This window comes from Pecten maximus, chromosome 17 (assembly GCF_902652985.1).
Source record: "Pecten maximus chromosome 17, xPecMax1.1, whole genome shotgun sequence".
In the NCBI taxonomy this organism is placed as follows: domain Eukaryota; kingdom Metazoa; phylum Mollusca; class Bivalvia; order Pectinida; family Pectinidae; genus Pecten; species Pecten maximus.
Genome location: NC_047031.1, coordinates 29,200,249 through 29,213,356, shown reverse-complemented (window position 1 = coordinate 29,213,356; position 13,108 = coordinate 29,200,249). Strand labels below are relative to the sequence as shown.

Below are 13,108 nucleotides of genomic sequence, written 5' to 3'. Positions count from 1 at the left end.
TCGTTGTAAAGAACTGTTTTCTTCCTAATGTATCCATGGTTCTACCTCACTTGGCTTTAGTTGATTCCTTGCAGATAGGACGTAAGCATTGTACCTATCGCTCCCACAGCATGATCGTAAGAGGCAACTAGATTTGGAATCTTATCTTTTCTCTAAAGAACTTTTTTCTGGCTCGTGTCTCCCTTGACAGTGCCTCTCTTTTGGCCTTTAGTTGAGCGTTCGCCCCTATGAGGATGGCTTTCGGTTCTGTCCCCTGATGGCGACATAGCAGGATCTATAAAAATGGTAGTTGCTACTCCTGCTTAAGGCTCACCTGTCTGTCAGTGCGACGACCGGTTCACCTGTTGCATCCGGGTGGGGTGCCCTGCTGGATGTCTTCGGTAGTATGCTTCAGTGAGGTAGCACTATATAGTTGAATCAATTCAAAGGCCGTTTAAATGACATTTGTTGATTATAGGACTTTACACAAAACAAAATCAAAGCATTCAGTTAAACGTTCATCCTTGTGAGGAAGGCTTTAAGTTCTGTCCACTAGCCCAGACTTACTACAGTCTGTTGTAATGGTACCTCTGTTTAACGCACAGCATATCGAGAGTGTGATGACTAGTTCGCTCGTTGTCAGAAGAGAAGGATTCTTTTTATCAGATCCAAAAGGTTTTCTCGCTTTCGTCGCGTTTACTACTCTTTTGTCCCTTTTGATCTCATAAACACTTTATTTAGAATGCCTGTAGGCACATCTGCTTCATCCTTTGTAATTAATGATTAGGGCGGATGGTGAGTGGTTCTCCGTATTGTTGTAAGGAAGTTCGCGTCCCTTTCGAGGAATGTATAAAACATTGATGTGACTGTAATAGCTACTACAAACAGACAAGGTCACTTCCGGTACAGCGACCTTGTATTCCAGAGAATTGTCACTTCAGTTTGCGGCCCTATTGATAGGGGCACTATCCGCAAACAAGTGCATTATGTTAAAAATTGCTACAGCGCCGACAGCTTGTCACAAAACTGGATAAAAATACGCCCACACTATACAAATTTATCTAATTAACACCGACGAATGAAAAAAACAGTGTCGTAATTAATATAGATTATAAAACCGGAAGCTGCATACAAACAATAGATACAGGGTACGATAGATATGATTAGTTATTCATTCACTTTACATTTAAAAGGTAAAATTAGAACCTCGAAATTTAGGTGGGTAGTAATAGATATAGCGTGGAATGTTCATGCTGTCATAACAACCATAGATTGATCAGGTGTGAGGTTCTTACCTCCCCTACAAGTTCTCGAGGTCACCGCGGACTCCTTCCATGAGTGTCCAGACAAAAGGGGAGATATCTGCGGAGACTCGTTGCACTAAAAGGAAGAGAGCCTACATGAGAGAGCCTACCAGAGACCTAATACAACATTGACATTGCTTTGGTCCCAAGGTGAAGAAAAATGACTAAATTTTCAGATAGGCATAGAGACCACACCTCTTCTTAAAAGGGGGATGGGGAAGAGTACACTTCTAGTACTTACTGAGTCGTATTTGATCAATATATCACAGATACTCTTTGTTGGATAAGTGGCAATCCATGTAGCTGCACATATCCAAATACATAACTATTCACTTCCAAAGCCAAGTTTTCATTACCATATAATAACAAATTTAAATTTACATGTATATTTAAATCATTAAAATATTGGAACATTTCAGCACGAGCAGTAGCATATATTGGACATTCAAAAAAGAAATGATGCACATTTTCACAAATGTTACCACAGTTTACACAAATAGAGTCCTCTGTCAAATTTACACGAAAAAGATCATCCTTAAGAGAACTACACTTATATTTTAATTTTGTATGTATTATATTAAACTTTCTTTCACCATAATTATAGTAGCAAGGCAGACTAGTAGAAATAGGTTGAGAGAGAGCTAGTTTGAAAGAAGAAAGGGAAAGGGATTTAACATTGTCGTCTAAATTGTTCCAGTTTCTTAAGGTAGAGGGAAAGAAGGAGTTTATTGTAGAAGAGAGTCTGTAATTTGGAATTCTGAAATTGTCCTTATTTCTTAAAGGGTAAGGTTATTATTGCCCACTGAAGGAGGTAATAAGTTAGATAGATAACTTGGAGTCATATTATTTTTTATTTTATAAAGTAATTGAAGATTTCTTTTAGCTCTTCTGTCTGAAAGTGGTTCCAAAGATGTTTCAAAATATAAAAATTCTTTTCTTGTATAAGATGGTAGACCAGTTATTATTCTAGCTGCTTCAAGCTGAGCCCGCTCTAACTTTTCTGAGTCAGCTTGAGAGCATCCGTCCCAAACCTCACATGCATATTCCAGAACAGGTAAAATCAATGACTTATAAATTCTTAAAAGAGCATCACGCTTTAACATATATTTAATTTTCCTTAAAACATTTATTTTTTTCATTACTGATTTGTTTATCTCATCAATGTGGTCAGACCATTTAGCATTTGAATTAAATATGAGTCCAAGATGTCTATGTAAACTACTAAAATTTAATAAGGTTCCATCAAAAATTAAATCAAGATTTTCTTCAATATTGTCGGAGTTTGATATAAAAATTATCTCAGTTTTATTTGGATTAAAAGAAACAAGCCAAGTTTTTGCCCACTGATTTAATTTTTCTAAATCTCTGTTTAAAACTAATTCAATTTCTCGGCATGAAGAAGACGACTTTATAAGAGAAGTGTCATCAGCAAATAAACGTGCTGTTGACTCAAGTTCATCAGCTATGTCATTAATATATATTAAAACAAGAAGAGGTCCTAGAATTGAGCCCTGGGGAATTCCAGCCATTATCATACCAGCATCAGAAGATGAACTGTTAATATATACTTTTTGTTGTCTGTTACATAAATAGTTTTCTATCCAGGAAAAGAGGTTACCTGAAATACCATATCAATTTAACTTTGTTAGGAGACCTTTGTGCCAGACTCTGTCAAAGGCTTTCGAAATGTCACAGAAAATCATACAAGTATGTTTCTTTTCTTCTAGATTTAGACAAATGTTATGATAAATTTCAATTAGTTGGTATACTGCTGAATTTCCAGGCATAAATCCTGCTTGAAACCGATAAAATAATGCATTTTCAAAAAAAATAATTATACAAGTGCTTAAAAATAACCCTTTCTAACACTTTCCCAACAGTAGAGAGAAGAGATATGGGACGATAATTTGATATAGAATGCCTATCTCCTTTTTTAAAGAGGGGCATAACTTTAGCTTTTTTCCATATATTTGGAAAAATACAAGTAGATAAAGAAAAATTAAAAAGAAGTTCAAGGGGTTTACAAACTGTATATGCTGTGTATTTAAGCATATGATGACTTATACCTTCTTCACCTGAGGCTTTTCCAAGCTTTAAATTTTTTAAAACATCACAAATTTCATTAGAAGTAACTAATAAGGAATTTAAAGAGCTGTTAGCTTTTGGCTCTAAGATAGGCACTTCACGCCATTCGTTGTTAACCAGTTCCCCTTGGTAGCATGGTATAATTTCTACTGAAGAGTCTAAGGTGTCGTTTGTCCTTTTTAGCTGTAGACGTCCTAGCTACGATATCTCACCCACACGGTCAATGATAGATGGGCTATGTATTAATAGTATCTGACAGCAGAATCGCTTTATTGTATTATACGTCATATGGACCAACGACACTCCAACAATAACGCCCAAGTAAAGTGCAGGATAGAGATTGACGGAGATTTATATCTCAACAGATATGATTGATTGTGTATGGGACCACGTGGTTTCTGTAATCGTCCGAGAGAACCCTTTTGTGCTGCCCTATATTCCTAAGGACAAGAGACATTCAATATATACCCGGAGCTCACACTTCCGCTTGATACCAAAACGTCCGATTAAAAGCAGAAGCGCTATATTATTAATCACTCGGCGTCAACTTCAAAGTTAAACACCATGTAGTAACTATGAATTGTAAACAACATTCCTCATTTGTGTAACATGATGGATGTATCCACTACGGTTGTTGTTATAAAAGAGAGGCTGGCTTGCATTTCGCCAATCGAATTTTACATCCATTATAGTTTCTGCATTCATAACTGTCCAAAATTATCTTTCCTGTCAAGGTTGGTATAGTTTATGTTGTGGTACTGGCTATGAATATACGTTAGGCCTAAGTATTATCTAATATTGCAACATTACTTTGACCGGGTGAGGTGTCCTACTGGACGACTGTATGTTAGCAGTATAAAGTCAGATTCACCCTATCACAAGGAGACAAACACGAACAAATAAACGACACGAATGCCTCTCGCACACACGAGAGACCGTCCTTAAATGACAATAGCTTTTGAACGGACGTTAAATAATACAAATGTAACAGAGCGCATGATTAATTAAATTTAAATCACTGCCTCCGCTAGGGATCGAACCCGGGACATCTGGCTTACTAGTCTTACTCTCAACCGATCGAGCTAAAGAGAAGATCTCTCTAGCCGAGCGGTATATTGCGGCTAGTATATACCAGGGTTACACAAACCATACCAACACACGAGAGGCTGTCTTTGAATGACCATAGCTGTTGATAGGACGTTAAACACTACTAAACCAAGCCATAGAATAATGGAGCAACTGACTACGATGTTACCATGATTAAGGTCCTGTACACGGTGACTTGACATCCCATCCGATCGACCTGTATGAGCTTTGTCTGCTTTGGGAGAGGTTTTTTTTTCCATTCCTGCACTAATGCTTTATTTTGGTATCTCCGCAGAATTATATCGTCATATGACACTGGCTGTTTGTATCTCCGTAAAAATCTGTCATCACACGACGCTGGCCGTTTGTATCTGCGTGAAAATCTGTCATCACATGACGCTAGCTGTTGTAGGGAGCATTAAAACAAAAGTGTACTTTTTTAAGTTCTTAAAAGATTTTAATTGTCTGATTTTTGAACAGAGATAAACCGTTTGGATTTTTAGGTAATCTTCAGTAATCCATATCAAGTCTCAACATCGGAGAGTCCACCATATCGACTTACACTCTTTACCAATCGCCCAGTGATATTAAATTGTGTCACGCCGAAATAAACTCATAAAAACCTATTTATTATTGTGTAGTTCGCGCCACTAGTCAAGCGTTCCAATGAATCTGTTAGAAAATCCAGGTCGAGACTGAGATCAAAGGGATCCGTGTCGACATGAGTGGCGCTTGAAGGTCACGTGTAAAATCCGGAACCGATCGTGTTATTTTCCGATTCAATTTGACTCGAACGCGATTGGAATCAATTCATATGAAACACGGCTGTTCTAACAGATATGCTTGTTCCGATATTAGCCGTCATTTGGATTTGATCGATAACATCATAAGAGTTCTTGAGCTGATCAGGAACTCCCCGTACATAGGTTCATTATCGTAATGGCAAACTCAATCAGATGGAATTGCTTTAAAGTGTTTGCAAAGATATGAGTATTGAGTTATTTTTTTACTGACAGCGAGACGGAATGTAATTGAACTGATGATAATGGGGTGTCATTGCACTGTACCCCACAGGAAATACAATGGAGCCGTGAACTAACGTCTCCGGTTATATTCTCAAAGATCTTCCACTTTATCTTAAAAGTCCACCGCTATCAAGACGTGGATACTATGATATGCATTATGTTGTTTACATCGCTTTGGAAAGCGGCCTTAAAGTTGGTTCCATCGGAGTATGTTCTGTCCTACAATGGCATTATGTTGACAGAAATTGAACAATAGCAAAATCAAAACTGCCTGCAACAAAGTAAAATCCTAAGGTAAATTATGTAATTGATTTTTGTCTCTACTGTATCAAAACCTCGGTTTATTCCGACAATTTTTAATTCTTGTTTGTCTTTTTTGTCTTCCAATTGGTCTGCAAAGTAGTGTCCGTGGTTATCTGGCCTTAAGCAACCAGCCAATGACTTTCACATCGACAGGGAATCGACAGTCAATTTCGGCATTAACACCATACACACGGTATGTGTACTGTCCTTTTACTTACTCATCCAAAGCTGAGTCGACTAGAAACTCACCGGAATAAAGTACATTCTTCAAGGATATAACACAGCTTCCTGTAGAGGGACTCGAACTAGCGATCCTCCGGCCACGTAGCTCAGCGTCCTACCATTAGATCACCTTGCCGAGACTCGAACTAACGACCCTCTGGTCACCAAGCCCAGCGTCCTACCACTAGACCACCTTGTCGAGACTCGAACTAGCGAATCTTTGGTCAGGTAGCCCTGCATTCTGCCACTCAACTACCATACCTCCATCCTACCCGAGATCGCAATGATACAAAAAAAAATAAACTACATAATAAACTGTGTAAAAGTGAGCTTTCATACTGCCTACAGTTCAGCTTCCTGGTAACATAGTGCATTGTATATGTAATGTTATGTCTAAACCATATTTGGGTGACAAATTTCACTATCTATGTCGTAAAGTTACTCATGCTTTGAAAACCCTATTCGATTTATGATGTTGCTACGCTTAGAAATATTTGTACGTAAAATTATGTATACAGATATAATTACACTAATAATCCCGAGCTGTCAAATTTCCATAATAACCGGAAATGAATAATGTATGATGGGAAGGGAATCATTTGAATATCCATTGACATGCATGCGAGACTTATAGTTGGAATTTCGCTGACTAATTGTAAATCCCGCCGCCTGGCCGGGTCGTTAAAGGAACTGTTAAGGGAACGTACATGTAAGACTCCATGTTGTTTTCTACTGAAGAGTGATCGTAGGTTTACTACAATAAATGTTGGTTATTACATTCCGAACGGCCCAACAACACAGTATAGAAAACCAGGGCCGAAACGATGGTGAGTAAAAATGGGCATAAAATGCAACAACATCAAACATACTAAATACGTAAAATTGTTAAACTATACTGGTACACTCATACAGTTTATATGTAATTAAAAAAATAACACACGTGTCTAGGGTTATTTGTATCCTGTGGTACAGACCGACAACGATTATAGTTTTACATCTGGTACACATGAATGTTAACAGTTACGGAAAGAAGTTAAGACTTGTGATGTTGTTATAGAAACAATCTCTTGCAGGTTGTAGATCAATTTAATCCGATAAAAAAAATAGCGTTCCATAATCTACGCCATCATGTCGGATTATTATTGGAAACGGAATAATATAAGTTTTTTAAAGCTTGTTTCCGAATCATATTCCTGTATATTTTGGCTGTACTGTTGAAATCATATGTAATTTACAACATATTGGACTGAAAGTGTTATTTTATATGAGTCAGTTGTTATAACATTCCCTCGCTGTGTCAGCCAATCAAAGGCGACGTTACAAACGGCCATGCCATTTTCAATGTTAAGGACGGATAACATACATGGTAAAAGTCAAGATTAAATTATTCAGTCGTAAAAAGTCAGGATTCTTAAGTTAAAGTGGCAGTATTGGTGAAATTTTATAACAAATGACATTCCCATCGCATGGCATCCGTAGCATTTCAAGCACAAGGACAACATTTACTTCACCAGAACGCCCGCGATCTCGAGTCCTTCAAAAACACAGCTCGTCCCGGGTATAGGGATCAATTCACACTTCCGGTCTTCAAAAGAGGTTTTAATGGTACAATTTCTATTAGCAGAATAGTAAGGCTAGTCTGTTGTGTTTCCAATATAACTTGGGTTTAGTGTCGTCTATGGTTGGTCATGCAACTAACGTGCTGTTGAACTGATCACGTGATATATATGAGCTATGCCTGTGAAAAACTTGATGTCGCTGTGATATGAGATATGATGGAGTCTTTATGCACCAAATATTCATAAATGCCTATCGCTGTAAATTATTGACATTGCGGAAATGTTTTATCATTCACTACATCATGTTAACGTTACTTAAATACTTTAATACAGATATATATTTACATTATTTTTGTCTATGTCTTACCGAAAGTTCACAGCATCAAAACGTTTTCTTTTTCTACATTCATAGCCCAATAAATGCACCACTTATGGTTGGCAAAGACACATCGGACAGCCATTTGGTGCAATGACTACTCCTTTGTCACAAGGTGGTGTGCATCGTAATGGTGCGCATGCGCCGGAAGTTGTCGTTTTCTGTCGGACTGTACTTGCGGTTGAGGATGGTGTAGTTGATTGGGTTGTCGTAGTACTCGGCACTGTTGCTACAACACAAGTATTTCAGGGTTCAGTAAAATCATTAATCCACCAGGAGACTATATGGTATCTAGGATTTTCCTCAGTTAATTCAAGAAGACAGTTTATCAAGATAAAATTCCTTCACAAACATAGAAAAGGAGATTTTTTTCTTCAAACTGATGTAATAGCTACTGATAATCTACGATATTCCGATATAAAACAACGTACATGGTTTTGCAGTATGACTCTGTTGTGTAGTCACTACCTGCTGAACCTGTTGACCACTGCCTGCTCCGGATCCACTCTGGGGCATCGTACCTTTCGAGAGAAGTATTCGTGAATAATAAAAAAGTTGCACATATATAAGTTTTGTACTTTACCAAAATTAGTAGAAAGTACATGTGTATTACATGTTCAATAAAAATGTGAACATAATGCTATTTAATTTGAATTGATAGTGAGAATGGTGCGTTAAATGTCTACCGTGTGAACCTTGAGGATTTCCGGATCCGACCTGTCCCGTCTGTTGTAAGGTACCTAAAATTAAAGTAGAAAAACTGACAATTGATATTTACTATGGATAATAATAAACCAGTTTTGAAAAGTTTGGTAGATGGCGACAATAGATGATTGCTTCCCAATACAACAAAACCATACAGTTGTTTTATTGCTTACCTTGGGCATTTCCGGTTCCGCTTTGTCCTGTCTGTTGCATTGCACCTTGAAATAAAAGACACAGTGATGATTATGACACCTTTCAGTTTCTGCATTGAACAGCAAAATCAGATTATTTTTATCACATAATGTTCACAAGTATAGATGTCTTATCTGTCCTTTTGTTTTTATAAATTGTACAAGATTTAGGGTTAGTGTTGATATTTTAGCCCTGCATATAACGACAAAATGTACAGATGCAAAATAGTGGAAATAATTTTGTAGAACAGTGGAAATCGTTCTGTAGAATAGTGGGGATCATTTTACAAAAAGAAAAAATGAATGAAAGAAATAGCAATAGAATGGATTTCCTATGTAAAGGATCCTGGACTACCTGGTTTAAATATATAAAGTGTTTCCCCTAGCCTGTGAAAGACCCCAAATTACCTGCTGTCAGTATATATAGAGTTTCCCCTGTGAAAGACCCCAAATTACCTGCTGTCAGTATATATAGGGTTTCCCCTGTAAAAGACCCCGGATTACCTACTGTCAGTATATATATGGTTTCCCCTGTAAAAGACCCCAAATTACCTGCTGTCAGTATATATATAGGGTTTCCCCTGTAAAAGACCCCGGATTACCTGCTGTCAGTATATATAGAGTTTCCCCTGTAAAAGACCCCAAATTACCTGCTGTCAGTATATATATAGGGTTTCCCCTGTAAAAGACCCCAAATTACCTGCTGTCAGTATATATAGGGTTTCCCCTGTAAAAGACCCCGGATTACCTGCTGTCAGTACAGGGTTCCCCCCTACAGATGTGCTGCCTCCAGGATTTGACGGTATTCCAGCTCCTGCTGCCATCCCTAAGTTTGCCGGATTACCGAAACCGTTCGGATTACTAGGGTCGGTGCCTCCACTTCCGGTCATGAAAGGATTATATAGTCCAGTATTAGCAGGGTTGAATCTGCCGGGAAGATTCGAGTTAAATTTACCTACAGCTGGAGACGATTGAGATCCTGTCCCAAACCCTATCATTCCCCCAGGGTTGATCATTGACAGTCCGGATCCTCCACTCACAGCACCTAGTCCAGCGAATCCGTTACCAACCCCAACTGTTCCATACTTCGCACAGTCGCACACGGTACATCCACTACTGGTACCTATACACCACTGGGGGCAGAAGTAAGGAAGGGACTTACACTGTACCTGTGTTAAAACTCCTCCTGTAACGAAAACTAATAAACAGAAAAAGTGTGTACCTGATGTTTATATGAAAATACCACGCTTTTATAAATAATTTGAGGAAATACTGAATGAAAACTGAAAATTCCATTTTCCACGTAAATAAATTAACAGAAATATTTTGTACCTGTTGTTAATATGAAAATATCATGCATTTATACATCAGTTAAAGATACGTTGAATGAAAACTGAAAATTCCATTTTGTAATTGAACGTACCATATAATATAAAACATTAAAATAGCTCTATATATGAAGATATAAATGCTTTAATTCATGATCATTTCCGACATTATTTACAAAGAATAAATGGAAACAAAATTCTGTTCCAGGAAAGATAACTCAAAGATATTATATTTGTGTTTGGCAAGAGTTCTATCGCCTTGTTCCGTCCGATTTCAAGTTTGTTCGTATCCATCATAAAATGTTGTGACATTGATCGCAGAATTGTTGCCTTAAAAAGTAGATTAATAATAGTTTTTGTGTGTTACAACATTGGACACACTCAGAGCAAGTGTAACGTACCGGCCTGACATGTTATCTGGTATGCTGCACATGCTGCCCCCATGGCATGTTTCGTAAAAGGTGAGTAAATCTGTTGTAAATATTGTACATGTACATAAAATGTCGACCACTTGGAAGAGTCTTGCGACTCAAAATGTCATCGACCCTACATAAAGTCTTCTATTACTATTATTATTATTATCAATTAGAGATATCATATTTCGTTCTCTTCGTTTAAAAAAAGTCTTCCTGATGTATCCCATGATTTGTAAAAGGCGACAAAATCAGAGATATCATCGTTGTATTCGTTGTAAACAATATTTATCTTTGCAATGTATCTCATGATTCTGTCTCACATTCAGTTTTAAGTTGATACGTTACAGATAGGACATAACCATCTAAGTCGCGAAAGATAAATTCCAGTTATGGGAAAACGCCACCATACATCATTGAAGTCAAACGAAACTTATATTGATGTCATCCAGTGATTCAGTGATTGTACCTCGCTTGTTTTTCTCATATGTTGCCCATGTTTTATTTCTGTTTGCCTGTTTTTAGAATTACATACCTTAGAAAAAAAATTACTTACCGTTGCAGAACGGAACAAGTAGGATTATAATATATACTGGTACTACATCCATCGTGACAATTACAATATTGTCTGAGTGAAAAAGAAAAGTAGCGACAAAATTTCTCCCGTACATACGAAATTATTGCAGTGACCCAATCATATCGGTATTAGTATCGCTCGGACAACGGTGGACCACGTGACCAGTATTCGACTCCTGATAATGATTGTGATGACCCCGGCAGGTGGACATTCGCTGACCGGAGTGATGGCGCAAACTGTGACCTTGGCTATTACCGATGGCCAATGAACGACAAAGGTGATGCCACCTGTATGTGTTTTAGGAACTATCTTTTAGTGTTAGTGATCCACATCAAAGTGGTAATAGTAGATGTTAACAAGGAAGAATTTAAGTCTTTTGGAAATTTGATTACCTCGTTTTACTTTGAAATTATATTTTCAAGTGATTAATGAAAATATCCTCAATAGAAATCATTATAATGTTTCACAATTTTCGTCAAAAAACACTAACATCTACCGTAATAATTAAATGAGTTTATTAAAGAAAGTGAATCTGTGTGTCTGGAAGAAATACTTGCAGGCTCATTGGACGGAACCCTATTGATCATTTCTGTTCACACAAAAAAAAAGACTGATTATGCCATGAAAGTGTTTGCGGTCCGTGCGTCCGTAAACAAGTCTTGTTATCGCTAATTCTCAAAAGGTACTGAAGGGATTTTTCTCAAATTTCATATATAGGTTTCTCTTTGTCCCATGTAACGGGACCGATCGAAAAAAATAACATGGCCGATAGGCATCTTATATTTTGACAATCAAAGTTTGTTTCTGCCTGTTCCCAAATTTAAGAACTAAATGGCTATTATAGATCATTCTCAAACTTGAATGTAGATACATTGTAGTTATATAGGTATATCTGCTATAAGTAAACAATGTTATATAAACATACAATAAAAAATAGAAGTATTTAGTTTCACTGCCTATAATTAGATTCACTGTCAAATAAAACGTGTATTGGTCCAAATTGGGTACATCTGAATACAAGGTAAATATCGAAGTGAAAAATAAACAATACAGAAATAAAAAAAAAAAGGAATAGAAAATATCTGCTGTAAATATGAAAATACGGAGTTACATTGATTTTTACAGGTAAACCTAAGTGTTGGCACTGAGACTCACATTAGGGAAAAGACTATGATTAATACCTACATTCAAACTGCCCTCCAGGAACATTTCTAAATGGTGGCGTTCAAAGATACATTCTGTTGGTAGAAGAATATGTTCGTCAAATGTGAATCATGAAAATCTATAAAATCGTGTATATTATTATACCTTAGCTGAGTAATGGTTATTTACACCGGAATTTGGATTGGCTGAACATTTAATGGCGAGGGACGTTTAAATCATATACATGTGTTGGTTTTTTTTTCTTTTGAAACAATTTCTTTAATTACCGAGATTACACATAAAATTTTACAAGTTCCAATATTGTTTAATAAGTTTTGAAATTGATTTACATGTCATACTATGATTAACTATTGAGTCCAATGTACATTATACAGGAAGTTTATTGGATGTTAGTATAGACATCGGGCTTTCTTTCGGGACTTTCCAAAAGGAAGTAAAATTGATCTCGTGACTGATGCTCAATGGAAAACCTGACGAAATTCTATTGTAAACGGTCTCTTTATTTGGAATATATTCTTCGACATGATAGTTACTCATTTTTAGCTCACCTGGACCGATGGTCCTTGGGGGAAGGGGAACAGATTTTGCATAAATGATGACTCTGATCCCCAAGGGGCCAAAAGGGCGAGGCCCAATAGGGGAAATAGAGGTCATGCCTTTAAATCGGTACTAGTCATTTAAGAAATAACTGTTATTTCTTATATTTACATTTCAAAACTATTTTTCAACGTAACCTTTGAAAAAAAATCATAAGAAACAGTATTCTACGTTCGTTATACGTAGTGACGAAA

At 37.0% G+C, this 13,108-nt stretch overlaps 1 protein-coding gene across 2 annotated transcripts; it reads right to left on the bottom strand.

Moving 5' to 3' along the window:
* Positions 1 to 7,868: 7,868 nt before the first annotated feature.
* On the bottom strand, positions 7,869 to 11,233 carry LOC117315925 (PE-PGRS family protein PE_PGRS26-like). 2 transcript variants are annotated; one of them, XM_033870352.1, is made up of 6 exons: positions 11,133 to 11,233; positions 9,584 to 10,021; positions 8,818 to 8,862; positions 8,626 to 8,679; positions 8,371 to 8,460; positions 7,869 to 8,168 (listed from the first exon to the last, which is right to left on the bottom strand). In XM_033870352.1, the coding sequence occupies exons 1-6, from the start codon at positions 11,182 to 11,184 to the stop codon at positions 7,993 to 7,995; spliced, it is 855 nt and encodes a 284-aa protein (XP_033726243.1). In that variant the 5' UTR covers positions 11,185 to 11,233; the 3' UTR covers positions 7,869 to 7,992. The 2 variants fall into 2 exon arrangements, with proteins under 2 accessions (XP_033726243.1, XP_033726242.1); XM_033870351.1 differs by having other exon boundaries at positions 9,584 to 10,033; positions 11,133 to 11,230.
* Positions 11,234 to 13,108: the final 1,875 nt, after the last annotated feature.